This window comes from Elephantulus edwardii, unplaced genomic scaffold, assembly GCF_000299155.1.
Source record: "Elephantulus edwardii isolate Elephantulus edwardi_28Jun2011 unplaced genomic scaffold, EleEdw1.0 scaffold00033, whole genome shotgun sequence".
Classification (NCBI taxonomy): domain Eukaryota; kingdom Metazoa; phylum Chordata; class Mammalia; order Macroscelidea; family Macroscelididae; genus Elephantulus; species Elephantulus edwardii.
Window position 1 is genome coordinate 13620334 of NW_006399783.1, and position 26184 is coordinate 13646517.

At 37.7% G+C, this 26184-nt stretch overlaps 1 protein-coding gene across 1 annotated transcript in view; it reads left to right on the top strand.

Annotated features, from left to right (window-relative positions):
• Nucleotides 1-3699: 3699 nt before the first annotated feature.
• The window catches only part of CREBRF (CREB3 regulatory factor), a 33121-nt gene continuing 10636 nt past the window's right edge, over nucleotides 3700-26184 (top strand). The window contains exons 1-6 of the mRNA XM_006884356.1: nucleotides 3700-3708; nucleotides 6760-6885; nucleotides 8495-9581; nucleotides 17052-17246; nucleotides 17929-18118; nucleotides 19879-19952. Of these exons, the coding sequence (XP_006884418.1) occupies nucleotides 3700-3708; nucleotides 6760-6885; nucleotides 8495-9581; nucleotides 17052-17246; nucleotides 17929-18118; nucleotides 19879-19952 (1681 nt within the window). The remainder of the gene's footprint in view (nucleotides 3709-6759; nucleotides 6886-8494; nucleotides 9582-17051; nucleotides 17247-17928; nucleotides 18119-19878; nucleotides 19953-26184) is intronic.

A 26184-nucleotide genomic window follows, 5' to 3' on the forward strand; every position in this document is an offset into this window, starting at 1 on the left:
AATTTAGATGCACTGTTATCAGTTGTGCTTAGCCAGACATGTTCATATCCTTGAAGATGTATCATGGAAGTGTTGCAGCCTAGAAGACACAAATTTAACAAGTTAAAAGTACATGAGTCAAAAATTAAAAAGCAGCAATATTCCAAGTAGAGGTTCTAATCGTGGCACAAATCAAGTTACAGAGGGAAGGTAGTTCTTACAGTAAAAGGCCTATTGACTAGCACTTTGTCTATTATAGTATAAAGGTTCGGAACCACAAGATGTACTCAACTGTGTCATTTAATTGTTCTTAAGTCCTGGAGCAGATTCCATCTACCACTGGGTTGTTTTACAACTCGGAAGTCCACATGCAAGGCAGAGATGAAGTAAGGAATTGCTTATGAGGTTTTCCGTCAGTTCCAACAACTAAGAAATAGTGAGAAGAGTTGGGACCTCAGAAGGCTTTTAGGACCAAATGGTAGGCTCTTCTGTCCAGGAGAAAACGATTTACTTACCAATAATGTTAATGCCCACCCACAGCTCTTCTGGGAGGATCTAAATTGTTGAAGCGTCATAAAACTTTTTAAATTATGGGATCGAACCTAAAACCCAGATAAGTGCTCTTTAGGCTTAACTGCAGTAACTGGAATTTGTTTTTTATTTAAATTTAAAATTATACATATTTGAACAGAAGTTTTATGGCTTAGAAAACTCTGTAACCATAAGAGAATAGCAATATTTTCTGTTTAGAGATAAGGAAAACAAGGCTTAGAAAGATTGACTTATCCAATCTTCTTTGATTTGTGATGAATAGTTGTGACTAGAAATCAGCCCCATTCTGTCCATTGTTAAACCAAGCTATTGGTAGACAGTGTCTTAGGAGGTGCCAGTCTCGAACTTACACTTATCCTGAATCTTCACCTCTGTAATTGGCAAGAATGTTTTCAGATTTTAGAAAATAACAGACTTCTTCCAGATCTGGGTTTATAGACCACAAGAACACTGGTCCCCTTTGTGGAATGCATAACTTGAAACATGCTGTTTGAGAGCCTGAGCAGTAGTAGGTCTAGAAAAAAGGCTGACAGGAGTCCAAGTAAGAGTTGGGGCAGCAGCCAAGACCGAGGCTTGGACTACATGAGAACCTGGAACTTGACCTTTGGCAGGAGCAGACAGTCAACCCCATTAGATGGTAGCAATAGATTGAGACCTTTGCTTAATTTTTAAGGCTTATGCTGGGTACTTTACAGTGTTCTCTGGGCTCAGCACAACACAGGGCAGAGCTCAGTAGTAAAATATTCAGTAAATACACATTGTCGTTTATTAATATAATTAAGCAGAACAGTTATAAATTCCTTTTATTATCTCTTACTGGTCCAGCAAGAGACCTTTGAAATTAATATATTGCTAGTGGTAAGGAACTGAGTTTCCAACCCAAAGGCATACGGGTCAAATCCACTAGCTATTTTGTGTGGGAAAGATAGGCATTCTCTCCCTGTACAATTAACTGCCTCTGAAAGCCCATTGGAGGATCGGCTATGATAATTTCTGACTCAACGTTACTTAACAACTAGGTGACCTAGTGGGTAGGAAGTATGCTGCCAGGTTTTGATCAACCAGCTGCTACATGGGAGAAAGGTGGGCAGTTTCCTCTTGTACAGTTAGTTGTTGTTGATTGCTTTTGAGTCGAGCACAACTCATAGCGACCCTATAAACAAAAGGCCTGACGCTTCTCTACAACTATCAACATTTATCAAAGTTCATAAAGTTTCCAGAGGTATGTTATTTAGGAAGTAGATGCCACTCCTTCCCGCTTGGGGGTTGTCTGTGAGTTGGTTTTGACTTGGTGGCAGTGACTTTTGATTTTGGACTAACTTTGTTCAGAGAATGTGTTAAACCACAGATGCCAGCAGTTAAATTGGCTATTTCCCTTCAGTTGTAAGAAATGACACTGCATCCAGGATGAATGAGAACAAGGATTTTAAGGTAGGGCCTGAATCCCATATTTTTGAAAGAAAAAAAAAAGTCACCTGGAAGGCTTATTAAAACACAGATTGTTGGTCCCACACCCCAAATAGTTATTGGAAATACTCAAGCATTTCAGCTTTCATAGGTTGGGCTAGAGGCCAAGATTTTACATTTCTGTCAGATTTTTAGATGGGGTTTGCTGCTGCTGTTCTTAATGGTCCTGAGATCACACTTTGAGTACCATTGTTTTAGGAAAATAAAATTGGTGTGGTTAGTTCCTCCTGATGAAGATCCTCACAGAGGTGGAAAGGGAACAAATGTTGGAGCCTCACTGCTGTGCCCGTTCACCTGGCCTAGTGATTTATAACCATTTGACTAAACCTTAGAAGCCTCTGCAGTTTAGTCCTCATCTGTTTTCTCCCTTAATATATAAATATTAAAAATTAATGAACTAATTATTAGTTGAAGGACAGCTTTTTCTTTTTTTTTTTTTAACTTAACCCATACTTTATTCATAGTTCCTCATTTTGGGGTCCTAATGATCTTTTTTTATCATACTTTTAAAAATTTTTTTAAAAATAATTTTAATGAGCATTTACAGAGATTTTGGATTTCCCTTCATTCATTGCTGCACTTCTCTCCCCCCTCCCCCCTCCCCAGGTCACTCCTCTCTTTGAAAAGTAAAATAAACACTCTCTCCCTGGTACACAGTCCCCTCCCCTGCACGCCTCCCCTCGCCCCAAGTACATTCCACTCTGCAACCTTAATTGGGACTCTTGTGATAACCATAATACCCTATCATTCATCACTTTTAAATTATTCTCTCTCTCATCTGTTGCAGTATACACAATTTATCCAGTTTTTCTCAGTCTTACCCCAACCCTGATATCAGTCCCATTTTATAGCAGTGGCACCATGCAATATTTGTCCTTTTGTGACTGAGATATTTCACTCAGCATAATGTCCTCCAGGCTCACCCATCTTGAATAATACTTCATGAGTTCCTTGTTTTTCAATGCAGCATAGTATTCCATTGTGTGAATATACCACAGCTTCTCTATCCATTCGTTTGTTGATGGGCACCTGGGTGGACAGCTTTTTCTTAACAAATAATATTCACATATGCCATTAAGAATATGATTTTATTTAGTGTAGGGAAAAAATGTTAAATTCCACTGCTGACTTATTATGTATTTATTTCTTGTAGATTTATGAGATGGAAAATAGGTTCATTAAGTAGAAATGATAATAAATGTGGAGACGTTATATTCTCTCCTCCAGAGCAGCTTTTCTTTAAAATTGAGAATACTTTTTTCATTTCACAAGAAACATAAACTTGTATTCATTTTTCCAGTGTATCTTTAAAATGTTGCCAATTCAGTGGTTATTGACTAACTCTGTTTTAGAAAAAACAAGGGAAATAATGGTGAATTACAGAATAGTAGCAACTAAGCCTAATGAAATGCTTGGTATTATAGCCATGAGATTTACTAATGTGCTTTTTGTTAATGTAGTGTTTTTTAAATGTCAGTTTTAAAAGGAACTCAGAGAAGTTGCTTTACATTGTTTGATAGATTTGCCTAGAATTCTAAAAGAAGAAACAGAAATTAAAGCAGTTGAAGGCATTTGGGGAAGACTTGACATTTATTGTGAAAATCATCTTTGACTCTGAAATTAGAAGTAAAGCTGGAAAGAAACTTACAAACAAGGAAAAAAAGAAGTTCGGAATTGGACTCACAGGATCTGGGCTTGGAAATGCCTCAGGTATGTCATAGAAAGTAGGTGCAAACTTTCAAATTTTCTGGCTGCAAGAGGTCAGTAACATTGATCCATTAAGGTCTCCGATTTTTACATAACCTGATATACTACATTTTTAGAACATTTCCTTTTCCAATCTGAGCTGGTTTTGAGTATGTATCCTTCCTAATTCTGTTTTCTCCTACCTTGGTGTTTAATTAATTTGACACAGGGAGCATGGTAAATGAAAAGTAAGAAAGAAGGTAGAAATAAGTTGGCTTTATGAAGGCTAAAACAAAATCCCCTGAAAGTTATTCTGCCACAGAAATCTTACTTCTACTCCTGTTTCCTAATTCCTCCACTTAAGTGAGCTGAATTTAGAAGTAATTCAGAAGAAATGATGCCTTAGAGTTGTGGTGTTGGAGAAGAGTATTGAATATCTCATGGACTGCCAGGAAAACAGACATGTCTTGGAGAAATAACTTGTCAGGGCGCTCCCTGTAGGCAAGGATCACGAACCTTGATTTCACATATTTTGGGCACATTAGGAGGGTCTGGACCTTGGAAAAAGACATCCTGCTAGGAAAGGTGGAGGATCAGGGAAAGAGAGGAATATCTTCAACAAGATGGATTGATATAGTGACTGTATCAGTGGATTCAAGTATATCAGAGATGATGAGATTGGCACAGGAGAGGGCAAAGTTCAGATCCATTATTCATAGAGTCCCTATGTATTGTACTTGACTTGACAGCACCTAACAAGAAGAAGACAAGGAAATGGTTATGGACATAAATGTGTATATATGTCTCACTCAACATTCCAGTTTTTTTATATATCACATAAACTATATGTATATTGCATAAATTATGTATAAGAATTATGTCCATCTGGTGAATATTTTTAATTGATTAGCCACTCAAACAGGAAATGAAGTGCTGTTGGTCCTCATATCCACCTCCTTCCTTTTTCAGTGGTTAGCTCTTCTCCCCCTCTTTTGTTTTTAGTGCTAAGGAGAGACCTAGAACTGAAAGAATAAGGACTCTTAGGTGGCTTTCTGTGGGGCAACCCTACAGCTATGTATTGGACATATGAAATAAGATGCTAAGATGGACTACCTGATGATTCAGGCAGATAGAATCGAGGTTTGCTAGCTGACATTAGACAGACCACAGACCTACCCCCACTCCAGCCCATCTGCTAACTGGACTGCACATTTCTTTTTCTTTTCATTTTTTATTCTTATTTATTTACAAAATTTGAACACATTGTTTTTCACAAAAGATCCTTCCCATTTCCTTCATGCACATTGCTTTTTAGAATCCTTCCCCTAATCTTAGCATTTTATTTGTCATCCATTGAATATTTTAATTTAGGGTTTTAAAGTACACACTATCTGAAGCTAAATTTCTCCAGTAAGGAAACTGTTCCAGTGGAATGGGGAGGACCATTAAGAAGGTGAGAAAGTATGTGAAAAGGCAAATATGCAGTAGGCAGAAGATACAGGAATAAAGAGTGTAAGCAGATTTGTTTCCATAAAAACTTGCAGAAGAACAGAAAAACAAAGATAAATTTTAAGTCATTCAAATTTCCTTTCTTTATCTAAGTTAGATTGTAAAGTTTGAGCCACTTCAGGAGTTTAACCCCTGAATTGACTGTGGGGTAAATTGTGTAGATGTTGAAATGGAGAGAAGACACAGAGGAGCATTAACTTTCCTGCTGAGTTTTTCCTACCACAATTTTATCTATCATAGAACACGCTGTATTTTTCAGGATTAAGGCTACTGAGCTCATATCCAAGTTACTGGTCTTGCTCAAGAGATTAAGATCCTGTCTTAATCATGTATCCGGAGTCATCTCCAGCTCATTACGTTGAAATGGAACTAACTCAAAGCTAACCCTCCAGTGGATTTTTTGGAGGCTTTAAATCAAATAGCAGGCGTTGCCCATCTTTCTTCTGTGGAGCCGCTCGCTGGTGGCTTCAGACCACCAAAAGGGTGCAGCTTTTGGGTTAGCAGTCTATTGACCATACCTCTAGAACTCCCATTTTTAGTACAGTTTTTGGTTTTAGGTGCCACTGAACCACCTGTGACCCATAAACAGATCTAAACCTTGCCCTGTCCTCACCATCCTCACAGTCACTGCCTTGCTCAGTCAAGCTCGTTGTTAGAGTCACTGCCAGTCTTACCTCCTCCAAGGGTCTTCCTCTTGTTCTCTGATCCTCTGCTTCCCAGCGTGATGTCCTTTTCTTAGGACTGATCCTTCCTAGTAACATGTCCAAAGTGTATGATAGGAAGTTTCATTATCCTTTTCACGAATTTGCGTGTCATCCTTGCGCAGGGGCCATGCTAATCTTCTCTGTATCGTTCCAATTTTAGTATATGTGCTGCCGAAGCGAGCACTCATTATCCTTTTGGAACATATTGTTTGTTGTTCATTGCTGTCATGTTGGAACTGACTCATAGCTGACCCTCCAGTGGATTTTCAGAGGCTGTAAATTGCAGTCTCCTCCCGTGTGATTAACTGACTCAGAAAACCTGCTGGAGGGTCAGTGATGGGTCATTTCTAAGTTGACAGTGCACATAGAGAAGGCAGATTGTCTTCCACCTCACTTTTGAAAGTAAGACAGTAGACCTGATTTTGTTACAGAGTGAGACTAACCTGCTGCCTTTACAGATCATAAAGAATGGTACAAATTATCCAGGGTAGGAATTTGAACAGAATGTTGAGGGAACAAGGTGAATATATGTTATATAGCTAAATAACAGTACTCATTAGGTGCTGTATCTTGACACTGGTGGCTAAATAAGCTTTTGTTTCAATAAGTTAGATAGTATTAACTGTGTTACTCTGCTACTTTCTGTTTCCATTTTTAATTCATCTTGGTTATTTTCTTAATATAAATCTACAATTTAATGCTTTTTTATGTTCTTAAATGTTCTAACCAGGAGAAAAAAAAACCCACAGAATTGTTCTCTGAAAATAATAAGTTGCTTTATGGGGGTTGGGTGTGGAGCTCAAGTACAGTAATTGGTCTTGAATTAATCTAACTTTCTTAAATAAAAATGACTCTGTTATAGCCTAGTGTAAGCGGAATGGATCCGCCTTTTGGGGATGCCTTTCGAAGCCACACCTTTTCAGAACAGACTCTGATGAGCACAGATCTCTTAGCAAACAGTTCAGATCCAGATTTCATGTATGAACTGGTGAGTAACACTTCCTTAGGTTCTTTTTTAATGGATTTAGAGTAAGAATATAGTTTTTCTTTTTATTAATGTATGTTGCTGTTGCTATGTGCTGTAGAGTTGCTTGTGACTCATAGTGACCCAATGTACAACAGCTCTGAACTCTTTATCTTGAGCCAACATTGTTGTCTCTGACATACCTCCCCACTTTAACCCAGTCACTGAATCAATCCATCTCATCTAGGGTCTTCCTATCCTGTACTGTCCCTCCATCCTCCCAAGCATGATTTTTCCTCTCCAAAGACTGGTTCCTCCTTGCAGCATGCCCAAAGTAATGTATAAATGTCTAAAAATTAAAAAAGGGATGTGATTAAATTAAGTTTCATTCTTGTAATTCTAATGATTTTAAAAGAATGTATGACCCTACTAAAAATAGCAAGTTTAAAAGTTATCTATTATCTTTATAGTCCAGTTTCTGATGAGAACAGGAAGCTATCTCATGTATATGCCTAACTTCTAAAGGACTTTTCAGGTGGAAAACTAAAGGAGTGATAACACTGAACAAGTCCAGGGACTATAACATTCTTCATTAATCAAGAGAATGTCAGACAGAAATAGAAATTCTGAGCAGTATCTGAATATATTTATCACTCAGGTAAATAGAAACTTAAAATCACTTTCAAAAACATTTTAGTGTAATTCTTAATTACATATATACCTTGAACAACATGTAAGTATATAAAATCTAGACACTTAAGTTATACAAGCCTATAAATTTGCTAAAAATTACTGAATTGTACTGTTAATATAGGTGAATTTTATATAAAGTGTGTATCAGTGAAAATGTTAAAATACACAGATACACATCTGTCAGCAAACCAAAAATGTTCTTATTTCTGTCCCTCCTCCATACTAGAAAGTTAACTACTGCCAACAACTTGTTTCTATGTATATATAAACACATGAATAAACTTATTAAGTAGATGGCCCATTTATAGATGTAATACTCTGTACCTTGCCCATTTTAACTAAAGTATATGGTGAACATTCTTCCATGTTACTATTATACCTGCAGTCTTTTTATGCTTCCACAATCTTCTTGATATTTAAAATCCCGTTTCTAAAATAGGTGAGGGATTATTTTGCACCTCCTACCCGAGAAATCTCTTACAAAAGATCTTGTCCTTCTGTAGCTGAGTTCTGTTTGAATTAGTCTTTGTCTCTATATTTTTCCTAGTTAAGAAGATAGATTTTTTCTGTAATGAATGTAAAGTCTTCATTATTTTCTTCATAATTAAGGCTTTAGTGAACAAAGTTGCAAGTAAAAATCGGGAAATACAAAGTTAGTTTGTTTGTTTGTTTGTTTCAAAAAAAAAAACCTCCACTGTACTGCAGTCATTGACTTTTCACCATACTTAAGCTTTTAAAAAGGATAACTTCAAACTCTAGAACTAGGAATCTCTCAAGTGATATATTATCCCCCTCTTTAAAATTTTAAGTAGGCCTTATCTTAAAATGGACCAACAGTGAATATTGATATACCAGTTTGATACAGAGAAATAAGGATGGAGGTTAGTGTTTCTTTCCTAAAATATACTATGTGAGTGATTGTTTTTTAATTCTTCCCCAGGATAGAGAAATGAACTACCAACAGAATCCTAGAGACAGTTTCCTTTCTCTGGAGGACTGCAAAGACATTGAAAACTTGGAGTCTTTCACAGATATCCTGGATAATGAGGGTGCTTTAACCTCAAACTGGGAACAGTGGGATACATACTGTGAAGACTTAACGAAGTACACCAAACTGACCAGCTGCGACATCTGGGGAACAAAAGAAGTGGACTACTTGGGTCTCGATGATTTTTCTAGCCCTTATCAAGATGAGGAGGTCATCAGTAAAACTCCAACTTTGGCCCAACTTAATAGTGAGGACTCGCAGTCCGTTTCTGATTCCCTTTATTACCCTGATTCACTTTTCAGTGTCAAACAAAATCCTTTGCCCTCTTCATTCCCTGGTAAAAAGATCACGAGCAGAGCAGCTGCCCCTGTATGTTCTTCTAAGACTCTTCAGGCTGAAGTCCCTTTGTCAGACTGTGTCCAAAAAGCAAGTAAACCCACTTCAAGCACACAAATCATGGTGAAGACCAACATGTATCACAATGAAAAACAGAACTTTCATGTTGAATGTAAAGACTATGTAAAAAAGGCAAAGGTAAAAATCAACCCAGTGCAGCAGACTCGGCCCTTACTGAGCCAGATCCATACTGATGCAGCAAAAGAGAACACCTGCTACTGTGGTGCTGTCACAAAGAGACAAGAGAAAAAAGGGATGGGGCCTCTGCAGGGTCATGCCACTCCCGCTTTGCCTTTTAAAGAAACCCAGGAACTATTACTCAGTCCCTTGCCTCAGGATGGTCCTGGGTCCGTTGCTACAGGAGAAAGCAGCAGCCTTTCTGCCAGCACATTGGTCTCAGATTCATCCCAGAAAAAAGAAGAGCACAATTATTCCCTGTTTGTCTCAGACAGTGTGGGTGAGCAACCAACCAAATGCAGCCCTGACGAGGACGAGGAGGATGAGGAAGACATTGATGATGAGGACCATGATGAAGGGTTTGGCAGTGAACATGAACTGTCTGAAAACGAGGAGGAGGAAGAGGAAGAAGAGGATTATGAAGATGACAAGGATGATGATATTAGTGACACATTCTCTGAACCAGGTTTGTAATACTTGGGAGACTTACTAGACTGACCTAATATTATTAATATTTTTAAATAGTTTTGCTTTGGGTTTTTTTAAAAAAAATCATCATTTGAGGATTAAATGACTTAATATCTTGACGTGGATATTTAATGTTTCCCCCTCTCCCCTGGTCAAACAGCTCGAAAACAGTCATCTTTTTTGCTTGTATAGTGGTGTGTGTGCTGATTATTTATAAGTTATCTCCTAGCTTTTATTTTGTGCTTAAATGATCAGTTTCGTAACTCTCTTGACCAGCTGTTTGCCAACACATTGGTCTCAGATTTGTATCAGGATTTATTATTTTAAAGTTATGTTTGTTCATACCTGTGTCCTGCAGTTACGGTTGAGACGAGTTAGGAGTACCTAGAGAGGTGAGTCAAATGGTGGTTTGTATTACTTGTGCCTATAACCAACAAATCCTACTTCATAAATAATGTAAAGGGGAGGCTTTTGTCTTTATTTCTGTTACATATTTTATTTGTACTTATTTAAGAAAAAGTTTTTCATTCAAGAAAAATGTATGGTATAACTTAATGATCCTGAAGATAATGTTGCTTTATTTCACGTCCCCAGGTTATATGAATGAATGATTGACAGGCAACTTGTACTTGCCCTTTAGTATTACATAAATTTGATGTCACTTTGAAATAATTGGAGACTACTAGCAAATTCTTCATCACAGTTGCTCTCAGGTGCTACATGTACAGCTTTTAAATCACTGAAAATGCGTTAGGCCTTTTCTTGCACCAATTTAAGGTTAAATAAGAACCATCACCTTTTTTTACTTTGCTATGAACTTGATTTACCTATGACTTAAAGACACACTCAGGACCTGATCTTACTCGTAACTCAGAGATACTGCCTGTGTAAATAAGAGGGAGAAGACAGTGCCACCTGTAAGGAGCTAATTTATCTCAGTATCTACTGCTTGGACTTCTGCCATTATTAGCATGTCCACTTTGTTAAAAATGGCATTTCCAGCAGTACAGTTAAAAAAACACACAAAGAAGTAAAGATCTTCAGATTTTGGCAGAAGTAAATTTTTCTCAAAAATAATGTTGATGCTAATAATTTTGTACAAAAACCTGTGAGTAACTTAAGAAACTTTAAAAGTTGTCAGAGAAAACCCTTTTGTTATTATGACTATCACTGGAATTTCATGCAGTATAAACACGGTATTTCATTTCCTGAAAGGTTTTTAAGGCACAGGAGCTATATTACAGTCAGTGAGGCATTCTTACTGTTAAAATAACCTTTTTTTCTCTTTAATTTTGGTGAAATATTTTACTCTTAATTTTTAGATTTATGTATTTAATGTAACTGATTTGGGTAGCATTTCAAGTAAGCAAAAGTTATTTCAAGTTCAATATAAAAGAAAAAAACTTGGACCTTTTCTTTGCTCTTCTTTAGGACTCTGGTTAGTCCAGATAGGACAGTTGTCTTATTTACTTATCAAAAGGAAATGTTTGTTTGAGCAAATTAATAAAATCTACTTTATTTGACATGCTTCAGGGAGAGTTGTCAGGTAACTAGTGATAAGTTATTTTGCTCTGTCCTACATATAGGAGGATCATAGTGCTGTCTCTCAGAGATCCTTGAAGTCTAACACATTTGCCATAATTACTTTTAGTTCTCCATTTGAAGTTAATATAGAAGGTAGAGGAGGAGGAGGTAAAAGTGAATGAAAGGATAAGTACTAACTGAAGAAGATGGAAAATGTAGGGAAGGAAATGTCTTTACCAGCTGGTATTGATGGGACTATATGTCAAGATCGATAAACTACCATCATTTAAGTAAGCAGCCAATGAGTTTTGGTTCTGTTTTTGCTTTCCTTTGACTTTTTTTCTACTTTAGATTCATCTTGATCACCAGATAAAATGTGTTGAGAAATGAGTAGATCTCTTAAGAATTCAAGCAACCAATCTACCTCCATATCCGTTTCTTAGTCTTTTGATTCTGTGTAGGAAGAGGGAGCTAGTGTTGTAGTTGGTGTTATCTTGCTTTATCCTTCATAGAACTCTCATTAACCATCTAGTCAGAACTGACTCATAGCTGACCGTCTAACAGGTTGTCAGAGTCTTTTTGTTTTGCACTGAAGGATATTGCCAATCTTTTTCCCATGGAGCCATTGGTGGATTTGAACCACTACACAGGTGCTACATGTGGTTTAGCAATGCAATTATCTATGGTCTGTGCCGCCAGAAACCCTCAGTTATGAGCTTATTGATTGATCAGTCAGGTAGTGGCTTTGTAACAGAAAAACATTAGTTCTCTTCTTAGCCCCATCTAACAGTGCTAAATGTTCAGATGGCATTTAATTTACTCACTTCCAGTTGACTGGAAGAGAAACCCCTTTGATTATTGCTTGGAGGAGCATCACAGATGTTAATGAACATGCTTTAAACACAAAATCAACACAGTTCTATGATAGTATATGAGCTTTATTCACGTTAACTAATGAAAATTTTCCCATTGCGTGGAAGAAAGCACTAAAAAAGTAACTTGATGCAAAAGTGAATTATGTTTTTTTTAAAAAGTGAATTATTGATGTAAGGCAGGAAGAAATTATTTGAAACAGAAAAGTGGAGATAATGTTTTTTTTTTAACATGCAAGTTTAGGGGTGGGTTGAGTGGTTTAATTTGTAGTGGACAGTTTACAAAGGGCCTTTTGTGATAACTGGCTCCCTTGATGCTGTTTCTTGGCAAATGGCTACAACAGTGCCTGAGTTTAATAAGTTCCAGGAAAGGTGTAAAATGAAGCTTCAGTCCCTGTTCTGGACTGGCTCCCAGGTTTTAATAGAGCCCATTTTGTGGAAAGGCTACAACTGTTTGGGGTCATGGAATTACATGGTTCTGGGGCTAAGAATTGGGCCCCAGAATGAGAGTTTAGTTTGTAATCCTCACTAAACAATTTGACAGTTGACTTTACCAGATAAATAGTAGTGGTCTGTACTAACCATAGATGTACACTAGGCATTTTAGACAGTACATGTGGTCATTTTATTTACTTTTCATCTTCATACCAGGAAGGAATGAGAATGGGATCAGCATGGCGCTTCATCAAATGAAAATAAAAGGGAAATGACCCCATAGGAAATGTTGCATTAACAAAGTTAAGAACTGATGCTTTTTTAAAAACTTGAGTACTTGCTCTCCAATTCAGCATTGTACCTATTACTAAGTGCCTGTTCAGAGATTAGCCTATTCAGGGAGCTTTAGTGGCCTAAGTGGCAAGAAACTGTGCTGCATTCTTGAAGGCACGCAGTTCGCAGTTCGAATCTGTCAGCTGCTGTATGGGAGAAAGATGGGCAGTCTCCTCCCATGCGATTAACAGCATTCAAAAACCCACCAGAGGGTACTGCTTATGGGTCATTTCCAACTCAGTGGTATTCCACAACAACAATATTCAGAGATTAACAAAACCAGTGTGATCTTTGTCCTCATGGAACTTTCAGCTTAGTGGAAATTCTTGGAATCTTTTAATGGGTTCGTTGTGCTGTAACTTGACAAAAGAGTGACAAGATGAAAATTTCTCAAAACTTGCTCGACCATAGAACTCAATTGGGAGTGAAAGCTTATCTTATTGTCATGTTACTCTCCATATCATGCTTTTATTGTTGTTATGTGCCATCAAGTCTCCTGCGACCCATAACAACTCTGTGTACAGCAGCTCTGAACCCTGCCCTGTCCTGAGCCAGTATCACAAATTCCTACACACTAATCCCCAATTCCCCAGTCACTGTATCAATCCATCTCATCCCACGTCTTCCTCTCCTGTACTATATATACCTCCACCCTTCCAAGCATGAATTCCTTCCCCAAGGACTGGTCTTTGTTGGCCATGTGCTCAGAGTATGTGTGACGGAGCTTCAAAATCCTGGCCTCCAAGGAGAAACTTGTTTTCACTCTCTCCAAGACAGACCTCTTTGTTTTCTTGGTAGTCCATGGTATGTGAATCCAGATTATACTATGAAAAATACTTAATTAGCTTAAATGCTAGCTCATTGTAACAGGAATATAATTTTTCCTCATTCTATTTGATTATGAAAGTCTGTACTGAAAAGTAATGTTTTCAACTAGCAAGAACATACTCTTGTGTAGTAGTAATTTACAGTTTTTGCTATTAGAAGGTATTACTGTATTTAGTTAGAGAACATTGATACACCTTATAAACATTGAAAGGAATAATATAATAATAGCAAATAAAGCTGATAGTTAATTTGGGAAGGGTAGAAGAAATATGACTAATTGAACTTAAATATGGACTCTTTTGGAGGGGGGATTGCTATTGAGATCAGGTAACTTGGCAGGCATAGGGAAAGTAGGAAACCCAATTTGAGCTAGGATCACAACACTTCTTGAGCCATGAGGCCTGAATCAGTCCTAGCTCAGCCAGATCACTTAAACCCTTCTTGAGTGTGTTTGTCCAAAGTGCAGCCAGTAAACTCTTATGAACATATTTTAAGTCTAAAATGTTCTTGAGGATGTATTAAGTGATTCAGACTCATTTCCTCATTGCTGTAGAGACAGAACCAATTCAAAGTTGACTATCCAATGTGTTTTTGAGAGGCTGTAAATTGCACGGGAAGAGATTGTCTATCTTTGTCTCTCAGAACCACTCTCAGAAAGCAGAGCAACTCCCTGTGGACTGTATAAAGAGAAGCAAAGTTGATTACTGCCTGAGACAGCGTATTAACAATACAGGAGGATAAGTTGACTGAGGAGGCTATATGTACATTTTTGTGTTTGTATATTTAGGGTTATGTCATCTGACCTCATGCACTTGCTGCAGAGGGTCAAGGACTGCAGCCTTCAGTATGGACTGAGGCTCAATGTCAAGAAGACAAAGATTCTCACCACTGGACCAATTGGCAGCATCAGGATGGATGACGAAGAGATTGAGATTGTTCACAGCTTCAGTTTGCTCGGCTCCAGGGTCAACACTCTTGGCACCAGCAGCCAGGAAATCAAAAAACATATTGCGGTGGGAAAATCTGCTGTTAGGGACCTCTCTAAAGTACACAGGAGCAACAGTGTCTCTCTGGAGACTAAGGTGCACCTGATACAGGCCATCTTTGCAATCACTTTTATTTTTGCAATCACTTGTTATGCATCAGAGAGTTGGACAATGACTAGGGAGGACAGAAGGAGAATTGATGCCTTTGAGCTGTGGTGCTGGAGAAGAGTATTGAATGTACCATGGACTGCCAAGAAAACAAACAGATTCATCCTGGAGAGGGTTAAGCCAGGCTACTCCTTGGAGGCAAGGATTCTGGGGCTTCGTCTGACATACTTTGGACATGTTATAAGGAGGGACAGGTCCTTGGAGAGGGACATCATGCTTGGGAGGGTGGAGGGACAGCGCAGGAGGGGAAGACCCTCTGTGAGGTGGATTGATTCAGTGACTGGGGTAATCGGGATGGGTGTGTCAGAGGCAATGCAATTGGCACAGGATAGAGCAGGGTTTAGGGCTGTTGTACATAGGGTCGCTATGAGTCACAAACAACTCGACGGCACATGAACAACAACATATTTAGGGAGCTCTGATGGCTTAGCAGTAAGGAATTGTACTGCTTTTGTAAAGAAAGGTATATGTTTGAATCCACCAGTTGCTCTATGGGAGAAAGATGGGCAGGCTCCTGTCATGTGATTTCCTGCCTCTTAAAACTCACTGGACAGGGTCAGCTATGGGTTGGTTCTGACTTGATGATACATAAAAGCAATTTGGGTTGATAGACTTAAAAGGAAAATACTAGGTCTTGACATTAGCAGGGATATGGGAATGATTTGGTTAGTGCATCTGTTGTGTTGATGTGTACCCCACAGATAATCTCTGTGAACCTTAGTTTTGCTTGGCCCAATGGAACAAGTACCTTTTTATTTATTTTTTTAATTGAAATGTTAATGAAAGTTTATAGAGACTTTGGATTTCTATTCATTCATTGTTTCACATTTTGCAAGGACCTTTTTCAAAGGTAATTTGTGATAGAATACTGTAGACTGTGGTCCTTATTAAAAAACTGGGTTGATAATTGAACAAGATAACCCCCTTTAATTTAAAGTGAAACTGAAATACAATAGACCCAAGCTATTACTTTATGGTTTTAATAAAAATTTTAAAGTCAGAATTCTAGAAGTGTGTCACCTGGTTAGTAGGTCATTTCTTAAGAAGCAGCTAAGGTTCACTGTCACGTTACTTGCTATATTTTATCACGTGCAACAAACAAGAGTGCTCCAAGGCCAATTGACTTCTGCCCAGAGTTGAGAACTCCCTTCCTTATACTGCCTCTACCCCCTACCTTGCCCACTCATCAAATATCCTTATGCTCTTTTGTAGTAAACCCCTCCTCTACTTCCAGCCCTGGCAACCACTAATCTACTTTTTGGCTTTTTCCAGAATGCCATATAAAGGAAATCATATTCCTGATTGAGTATTACTTTGGAAAAAAAAATGGTACATGTCAAAATGTTTCAGTAACACAGATGTCATTTGTTTCTTAGTGTCACAGAGAAGTCACTTTTCAAGTGGGGAAGTGGTCATTTAGCTTGCCAGTACTGCCTAGTAATTTTTTCCCAATATCTTTAAGTTTTTAGTTGTATCTTTCCTATTCTTGATTTATTCCTTCTCCCTATCCACCTAGCTTTTCTTGGGTTACATCTAAGATGGTCTTTATCTGAGGGTGTTTCGGATTTATACTTTAGCCTGATGTTAACAATTCTAGTAGCTCAGAGGTCTGAATGCCCTCTTAGCAAGGAAAATACTTCTCTTTTTAAAAAATTAAATGGATGTTAATGTGAGCCAGAATTGGCAGACACATTTTTATTTTATTTACATTGTTTATATGAAAACAGTCATGTCTTCTACTTTTCCAAAATGGGAACTGATGAGAGAGAAATAAAAGCCCTATTTTCTCCAACATTCCCTAGTAGACACACTATGGAGATGCGTATACTTGTCTGGGAATGGTCAAACTCCTAAATACTGTGAAAAAAAGTATTTAAAACACAGTTTATTTTCTTAAGTACCATCAGTGATATTTTTGACATTCCTGTAGCTGTGTTTCATCGGTCTAAGAGAAGATATTAAAAAATTATATACTAACTTAAAAAAATCAAAGAAAACCCAAGGATTATAAATAAGCTCAATGAAGATAAATAGTGGAGTTAATCTTCAAATATTTTATTAGACATTTCCATGTTAAAAATTATTTTATATTCTGGTGTGAAAAAAATGTATATGAACACTATAAGTAAACCAGTATGAAATAAAAGTTTTATTTACAAATATTTTATAGGCCTAGTTTGTTATCCTTGGCATGTCGGTAATGTTTCTGATAAAAAGAAATATTTCCAATTAAAGTAGAAGAGGTTTTTTTAAAAGAAAATTTTCTTCCTTACTGGTTTATTGAAATTTGTGGAACTTATTGAGGGCCTTTTTTCTCCCAAGGCTATGAAAATGATTCCGTGGAAGACTTAAAGGAGATGACTTCAATATCCTCTCGGAAGAGAGGCAAAAGAAGGTACTTCTGGGAATATAGTGAACAACTTACACCATCACTGCAAGAGAGGATGCTGAGGCCATCTGAATGGAATCGGGAAACTTTACCAAGTAATATGTATCAGAAAAATGGCTTGCATCATGGTAAGAGGGCTTTGCTATCAAGTATTCAGAGTCATTCACCATAGAGCATGATTTTTTAAACTTTTTATTGGAATAGTGTGAAAGTTTGTAGAACAAATTGGTTTTCTGTTCATTATGTTTCATGACATTGATTACAACCCTTACATTGTGGCACTTTTTCCACTCCATCAGTTCCTCCTTCCTGTTCTAGTTGTCCTTTCCTATTCTTTCCTGCCATCTGAGCTTCTATTGTGGGCCTGTGCTCCCCTTTCTGTCTTGTATGTTTATTTTTCTAAGGAGTGCTGCCTTCTCTGAGTTACGGATCACTTTATCTGTCTGCCTCTTATTTGGATGAAAGTTGAGTCACTTGAGTGATTTTAGTTCCAAGCTTCAAAGGTGACTAAGGGCCATAGTCTTTAGGCTTCCATCAGTCCAGTAAGCCTGGTCTTTTATATTTTTTGGTATATTTTTAAGTCTTGTTTTCTCTTTTCACATGAGAGCATATGTATTTTAAAAAATGAGGTGTTAGCAAAGTCCTAATAATTCTGTGCAGTTGAAAGCAAGTAGGTTAGCCCTCTCTGATGGGGTGCCAACATGCTGAATTTTCTGAAAAGGTGGGCAAGGAGGGTAGTTTAAAATATGGCAATGAAAAATGTCTTTCTTATTAAATCATCTCAGCTAACCCTTTAAACCCCACTTATAGGAAAATATGCAGTAAAGAAGTCACGGAGAACTGATGTAGAAGATCTGACTCCAAATCCCAAAAAACTACTTCAGATAGGCAATGAACTGCGGAAACTGAACAAGGTGATTAGTGATTTGACGCCAGTCAGTGAGCTTCCCTTAACAGCGCGGCCACGGTCAAGGAAGGAAAAAAATAAGCTGGCTTCCAGGTAAATGACAGTGGTCAGTCATGTGAATAAAGCTGAGGCGGTTTGACTTGCTCTTAAGCTCTTAAGTGAGCTTTTATAGAAAAGATGGCACTAAACTATTTACTGGGAAATAACATTTTTCTTTTTTAAGGACTATAATGAGAATATTAGAGTTTCTCATTAAAACATAAAAATTGGTATTTATGCTTCATGGAAAAAATTTTTTTGAAGTGAGGAGAGGTGAATTGACTTAAATGTGGTATGATAGTGAAAAATTTTATTATAGCTTTATTCTGTAACTCACGGTTTTTTAGATAGAAGTTACATATTGTAAAAGAATTTTTTAGTGTAAATTTGTATTCATTAATGACAGTTAGTCTATAGCCCTTACCAATATCAAGATTATTGTTGTTGTTATGTGCTTTTGAGTAGCCTGCGACCCATAGCGACCTTATGTACAGTGCCTCTGAAGCCTACCCTGTCCTGCGCCAATCTCACTGATTCTGACATATCAATCCCCATTGCCCCAGTAACTGTATCAGTTCATCTTTCTTGTGCTGTTCCTCCACCCTTCCAAGCATGATGTCCCTCTCCAAGGACCACTCTCTCCTGGCCACTTGCCCAAAGTATGTGAGTCGGAGCTTCAAAATCCTAGCCTCCGAGGAGAAACTTGGTTTCACCCTCTCCAAGACTCTTTTGTTTTCTCGGCAGTCCATGATATGTTCAAGACTTCTTCAGCACCACTACTTGAAGGCATTGATTATTCTTCTGTCATCTTTAGTCCTTGTTTAGCTCTCTGATGCATCATATCACCTTGAATTTTTTTTTAAATTTTTTCCCCCATGTCTGTTTGTAGTAAATCCATTCTCCTCCCTCTAGCCTCTCACAACCTTTGATCTATTTTCTGTCCCTAGAGTTTGGGTTTTTGAGAACTCTCGTATGGATAGACTCACACTAGATAAAGCCTTTTGAATCTAGTTTCTTCCTTTTTAAAAAAAAATTTTATGTCCCTTTTAAACAGTTCTCTCCCTCATCTGTTTCAATGTAGTATACATAATTTATCCCATCTTTGTCAGTCTCCCTCTAACCCCGACGTCAGTCTTGTTTTACAACAGTGGCACTCTGCAGTATTTGTCCTTTTATGACTGAGATTTCACTCAGCATAATGTCCTCCAGGGTCACTCATTTTGAATATTATTTCATGAGTTCCTTGTTTAGTGTCTTACATTTAAATAGTGCATATGAGATTTGTCCATATGGTTACACATAATAGTAGTTTACACTTTTCATTATAAGTTGTAGTTTCTCTGTTAACCCAAAGGCTGAGGGGTTTTGCCCATTGGAATCCACCAGTGGCTCTGTGGAAGAAAGATGACCAATAAATATCCTTTGGTGAATTTACATCTCTGAAAACTTGATGGAGAGTCAGCCGTGAATTGATTTTACTCTGTGGCAATGAATTTGAAGTGTTTTAAGGAGCTCTGGTGGCTTAGTGGTAAGGAATTGCACTACCAAAGTAAAAGGTATGTGGTTCAAATCCACCAGCTGCTCTGTGAGAGAAAGATGAGCAGTTAGCTCCTGTGTAATTTATACCTCTGAAAATCTGCTACAGGTCAGTTCTGACTCAGTAACACTCAACAGCAGCAACAACATACAAGCATCAGTACACAGTGTTTTTCAGTTGCAATGAGAAAGTGTTTGACAGAAGCAAAATGAGTTATGTTTTGAATGTTAAAAAAAACGAACCAAAAAAAATTAACTCTCCTGTCTTCTTTTCACAGGGCTTGTAGGTTAAAGAAAAAAGCCCAGTATGAAGCTAACAAAGTGAAATTATGGGGCCTCAACACAGAATATGGTAAAGCTAAACTTCTATAAATTCAATTAAGCTCCTTTTGCTTTGTTGACCATGCTCCTTTACTTTGTTATTCTCTTTCCATTCTGTCTAGGTTTTTGGCCGTCTTTTTTTAGTCTATCCATTCATTAAGCTTCATACTCTTCCTTTTTTATGCCCCTACTTTTACTGTTTAGCTGTTAGTTGGCATGGAATCAATTTCAATTCATGGAAGAATAGAATTGAATCATGGGAATTTCAAGGATATGACCTTTGGAAGCAGATTGCCAGACTTGTCTCTCAAGGTCTTCTGGGTGGGTTTGAACTACAACCATGTGTGCTACGTAGAAATTCCTTCCCTTTTCTTGTTTGTAGCTCCTCAAACCAAATGTCATCTCCACTTTAAACAGCTGATCCACTTGTGACCACCAAAACCAAAAGCCCGACTCACTGCTGTCAGGCTAATTCTGGCTCCTGGAGAACCCTCTGTGGTGTTTCTAAGGCAGTATATCTTCATAGCAGTAGATGGCTTCATGTTTTTCTTTTAGAGCAGCAGCTGGGTTCAGACTGTCATCTTTTTGGTTGTTGTTAATGTGCCATCGAGTCATTTGCTACTCTGTGTACAACAGCTCTGAACCTTGCCCTTATCTTGAGCCAATTTCATTGTCTCCAACATACCTACCTCTTTTACCCTAATCACAGTGTCAGTCAATCTCATCCAGGGTCTTTCTCTTTTGGCTTTCCTTCCACCCTTCCAAGCATGATTCTCCAAGGACTCATTCCTCCTGACAGCATGTCCAAAGTATGTGAGATGGAACTTCAAAATCCTTGCCTCCAAGGAGCACCTTGGTTTCACTTTTCTCCGGGACAGACCTGTTTGTTCCCTTAGCCGTCCACAGTATGTTCGGTACTCTTCTGCAGAACCTCAATTCAAAGGCATCAATTCCTCTTCTGTTATCCTTAGTCATTGTCCAGTTCTCTGATGCCTAGCAAATGCTTTTCCTCTATTTTTATTTTTCCTCCCTCTATTGCTCTTAGGTTTATATGTATGTATGTATGTATATATATATATGTATATATGTGTGTCTATATATATATATATATATATATAGTCTGTTCATTTAATACATAGTCACCTGTTCATATGCAATCAAGTCAGTCCTTTAACGTTGAACTATCTTACTTTCTTAGAATAAATTCTACGTGTTTAGGATGTACTTTCCTTTTTTTGGTTGGAGGGTTATTGCTAGAATTTTATTGAACTCTAATATTTTAAGTTTGATTCTTATATTTTGCTAAGGACTTTTATGTCTGTATTAAAGTTAATGGCTTATTATTTTCTTTTATTTTTTTATTGTGATTTTAATGAATATTTATAGAAAATTTGGATTTTCATTTATTGATTGTTGCACATTTTCCTCCTGACACACCCCAATTAACTTTTTTTTTAAAGAAAAACAACCATTCATTGTTGCATAAATGATTTTTTTTTAGAACTTAATTCACCTTATTTGTTATAGAAAATCTACTATGTGGTGGGCACAGCTGGAGCCTGAGTCCTCTGCACGGAGACTCTGGTGTGAGTCTTTACAAGATGATCTGTGAATTCCTGGTAGGGAGACTTAGTGACTGTCTCTTTCCAGAGATCTGGGATCAAATAGCTGTCGGTCTTTGAGATGGCATCAAAGGTGGCCTTAGCGAAGTTGCCCCAGGTAGCTGTGCAGCCCCTGGCTGAGGTATAACAGTCATCAATTCCAGCCATCATCAGCAGCTTCTTGGGCACAGGGGCCGAGACAATTCCAGTGCCCTGGGGTTCAGGGATCAGATGCACCAACGCAGAGCCACAGCGCCCAGTCACCTTGCAGGGAAAGGTGTGAGGCTTGCCAATCTTGTTACCCCAGTAGCCACGCCGCACAGGGACAGGGGAGAGCTTGGCTAGGATGATGGCCCCACGGATGGCAGTAGCCACCTCCTTGGAGCACTTGACGCCTAAGCCAACATGGCCATTATAGTCTCCAATGGCGACAAAGGCCTTGAACCTGGTCTGCTGGCCAGCACGTGTCTGCTTCTGCACTGGCATGATTTTCAACACTTCATCCTTGAGGGACATGCCCAGGAAGAAGTCGATGATCTCAGACTCCTTGATGGGCAGCGAGAAGGGATAAATCTCCTCCAATGATTTTGTCTTCATATCTTTCACCAGGTGGCCCATTTTTGTGACGGGGAGCCACTCCTTGTCCTCGGCTTTGCCTCTTTGAGCTCCGCAGCCCCTCCCACGGTCGCGGCCCTGACCCTGCAGACCACTACCAAAGCCTCCCACTACCAAAGCCTCCGCGGTTTCCGCTGCAGGCTCCCATCCCAGGGCCCCCAGGGCCTCCAGGCCCTCCCTCTGCACCTGCGTCATCCACCATTTGGTGTTTTCTCAGAGAAGAAGGATTTTTTTAAGTAATGTCTTTGTTAGGATAAACTGGTCTCATAGAAAGTATTGAGTCATAATCCTCCTTTTTTTAAAAAAATTCTTTTATATTGGTTTGCTTACAAAGTTTAAATACATTGTATTTCACACCATCTGTCACATTATTTTCACATTGTCCTTCATTCATATTGTGTTTCATATAATCGTTTCCATTCATTATGTTTTATAAAATTAATCATCATTGAACTATGCCCACCATTACTCCGTTTTTCCAGATCCCCATTGGATCGTTCCTTTTTTTTTTACCCATCTCTTCCTCCACCCACCAAGTTGCACGAACATATGGTTCTCTGTTGCCCATCCTCACCCTTCTCCTACACTACCCACCTTGGATTCTCATACATGTTTTACTAGTTATCTATTTCCACAATAATGGTCTTACTCAATGTTTGTCCATATGAGACAGAACACTCCAGTCTCTCCCACGTCAGGTAGTAATTTTCAAAATTGTTTCTCCTGATTGCTGCATAGTATTCCATCTTGTGACTATACCATAATTTCTCAATCCATTGCTTGTGTAGTTGGACATTTGGACTGTTTCCATAGTCTCGAGATTGTGAATAATGCTGTTGTGAACATTGGTAAACAAATCTCTGCTTGTATCTCATTTCTAATTTTCTTGGAGTACATTCCAAACAATGGAATAATTTTTTTGGAGTACATTCCAAGCAATGGAATAGTTGGCTTATGTGGAATTTCTGTGTTCAACTTTTTGATGATGCACCAAACTGCCTTCCAGAGTGGTTGTACTGTTTCACAATCTACCAATGGTGTATGAGAGTTCCTATCTCTACATCCTCTCCGACAGTGATTGTTTGCTGTCCTGTTAAACTTTGCCACTGTTCCTGGAGTGTGAGATGGTACTTCATTGTGGTTTCGATTTGCATTTCTCTTATTGCTAGTGATTTTGAGCATTTCTTATGTGTCTGTTGGCCATCCAGATGTCTTCCTCTGAAAAGTCTTTACATGTCTCTTGCCCATTTTGTAATTGGGTTATTAGTCTTTTTCTTGTGGTGGCCATGCAATATTCTGTAAACTTTTGTTATGGGACCCTTATCTGTGATGGTATTGCTAAATATTTTTTTCCCAGGCAGTAGTTTTTCTTTTCATTCTATTGCAAAGTTTTTGCTGCACACAGGGATTTAATCTTTAGAAGATCTCGTTTATCAGTTTTATCCTCCTGGTTGTATATTTCTGGCTGTATTTGTCAGCTTTTTTATACCATGGGCTAGGCTTTCTAAGCCTAATCCCATTTGGTCTCTTAGGATCTCTATAGTTTTGAGCTTTGCCCCTAGTTCTTTGATCCACCTTGAGTTGTATTTTGTATATGATAAGAAGTGTGGATCCTTCTTCAGCTTTCTGCAGGTAGTAGTCTAGATTGGCCAACAAGAGTTTGTTGAAGAGGTTGTCATTTCCCTATTTGATAGGCTTTGTTTTCGTGTTGACTATCAATTGACCAAAGATACATGGATTAATTTCTGGGTTCTTGATTCGGTTCCATTGGTCTATGTGCCTGTCATTATGTACCAGTATTATACTGTTTTGGCTATTACAACTGTGTGATAGGTTTTGAGATCAAAGAGTGCTATGCCTCCGATTTCATTCTTGTTTTTTAGAACTGCTTTGCTCATTTGAGGTCTTTTTCCTCTCTAAATAAACTTGAGAATTTCCTTTTCTATCTCTTTGAAAAATGAATTTGATGTCTGTATTGGGATTGTATTAAACATGTAGATTGCTTTTTGTAGAACTGTCATTTTCACTATATTAAATTTTCTATCCATGAACAGGGAACATTTTTTCATTTATTTAGGTCTTTTATTGTTTCTCGCAGAAATATTTTGTAGTTTTCTTTGTAAAGGTCTTTTGTGTCTCTAGTTAGGTTTATTCCTAAGTAACTAAATTTGTGGTTGGCTGTTGCAAATTATACTGCTTTCTGATTTCCAATCTCTATGGTTTCTTTGTAACAGTAGAGGAATCCCACTCATTTTTTTATATTGATCTTGTATCCTGCCACTCTACTAAAATGGCTTACTAGCTAGCTCTTAACAGTTTTTTTGTTGAGTTCTCTGGGGTTGTCTTTGTATATTATCATATCATCTGCATCTAGTGACAGTTTTCATCATCTCTTTGCCCATCTGGATGCCTCTTATTTCCTTCTCTTGCCATATTGTTCTAGTAAATACTTCTAATGCAACATTGAATAGGAGTGATGACAGTGGACATTCTTATCTGGTTTCTGTTTGCAAGGAGAATGCTTTTAGTGTGTCTCCATTAATGAAATAATTTTTCTTTTACTTTTCAAAGAGAAGAGCATATTGGAGATGGAGGGGCAGGCAGGGAGAAAAGGGCAACAATGAATGAATGGAAATCTTAAGTTTCTGTAAACTTTCATTAAAATTAATAAGAAAAAAAAACAAACAGAAAAAAAAGAATGATACTGGCTCTTGGTTTTACATACATACTTTTCAGTAAGTTGAGGAAATTCTCTTCTATTCCTATTTTCCTGAGCATTTTAATCATGAAAAGGGTATTGGATTTTTTGTCAGAGGCCTCTTCTCTATCAGTTGCTAAGATCATGTGGTTCTTATTATTTGCTTTGTTAATGTGATGATTTACATTGTTTCTCTTATGTTGAACCATCCTTGCATATCTGTTATGAAACCCACTTAGCCATGATCACTTACTTTTTTTACATCCTGTTGTATTCTGTTGGCCAGGATTTTTTAAGAGTTTTGCATTGATATTCATGAAAGATACTGGTCTGTAGTTTGGGTTTGGTGGTTCTGGAGGGTTTTTTTGTAATATCTTTGCCTGGTTTGGTATTAGAGTTATGCTTGCTTCAAAAAATGAATGACAAAAAAAAAAAAATTAAAAAAAAAAAAAAAAATGAATGACTCTGGGAGTGTTCCTTCTTTTTATATGTATTTAAAAATAATTTCAGTAGGGGAGCTCTGGTGGCCTAGTGGCAAGGAGCTGCAACTACAATCCCAGAGGCTCACGGTTCGAATCCACCAGATACTCTGCCGGGAAAGGAGGCACAGTCTCCTCCTGTACCAGTCAAATCTGATTTGACGGTACACGCACACAAAAATAATAAAATTTAAAAAAAATAAATTCAGTAGAATTGGTCATGTGTCTTCTCTGAATGGTAGAATCCAGTGAAGCCATTTGGTCCAGGACTTTTTTTGTGTGTGTGGATAAGTCTTTTTATGACCTATTCAATTTCTTCTTTTGTGATGGGTCTCTTTCAAGTATTCTACATCTGTCCATGCCATTCTGGGTAGGGCATGACTCCTCTTTTTGAAGAAGTAATAATAATGATTTTCTTTTTAAACTTTGATAGAATTTTCTAGTGAAGCTATTTGTGGTTCCTTTAGAGAAGATTTTTTTTCTAAATTTAATTAGAAATAAGTTTATTAGAAATAAACTATTGAAGTGTTTCGTTTCTTCTTGTGTATATTTTGTTAATTACATTTTCAAGAAATTTGCCTATTTCACCGAAGTTGTTAAGTTTTTTTGCATAGTAGCCTATTTTTTAAAAATACCATTTTAATATTTTAATGAGTACTGAAATGATAATTTTTCATTCTAGATAGAGATAAGGTCAAGGCACTGGGCTAGGGGTGGGGTCAATACTGTAACTAATGCTTAACTCCACAATAAGGGATTTATCTTCCACTGCTTCACAAATTGCTTGTCTGTCAGATACTCCTCTAAATCTGAACATTCAGATTAAGACAGACTAGGAAGAAGGATTGGCCACCCACTTCTGAAATAGCA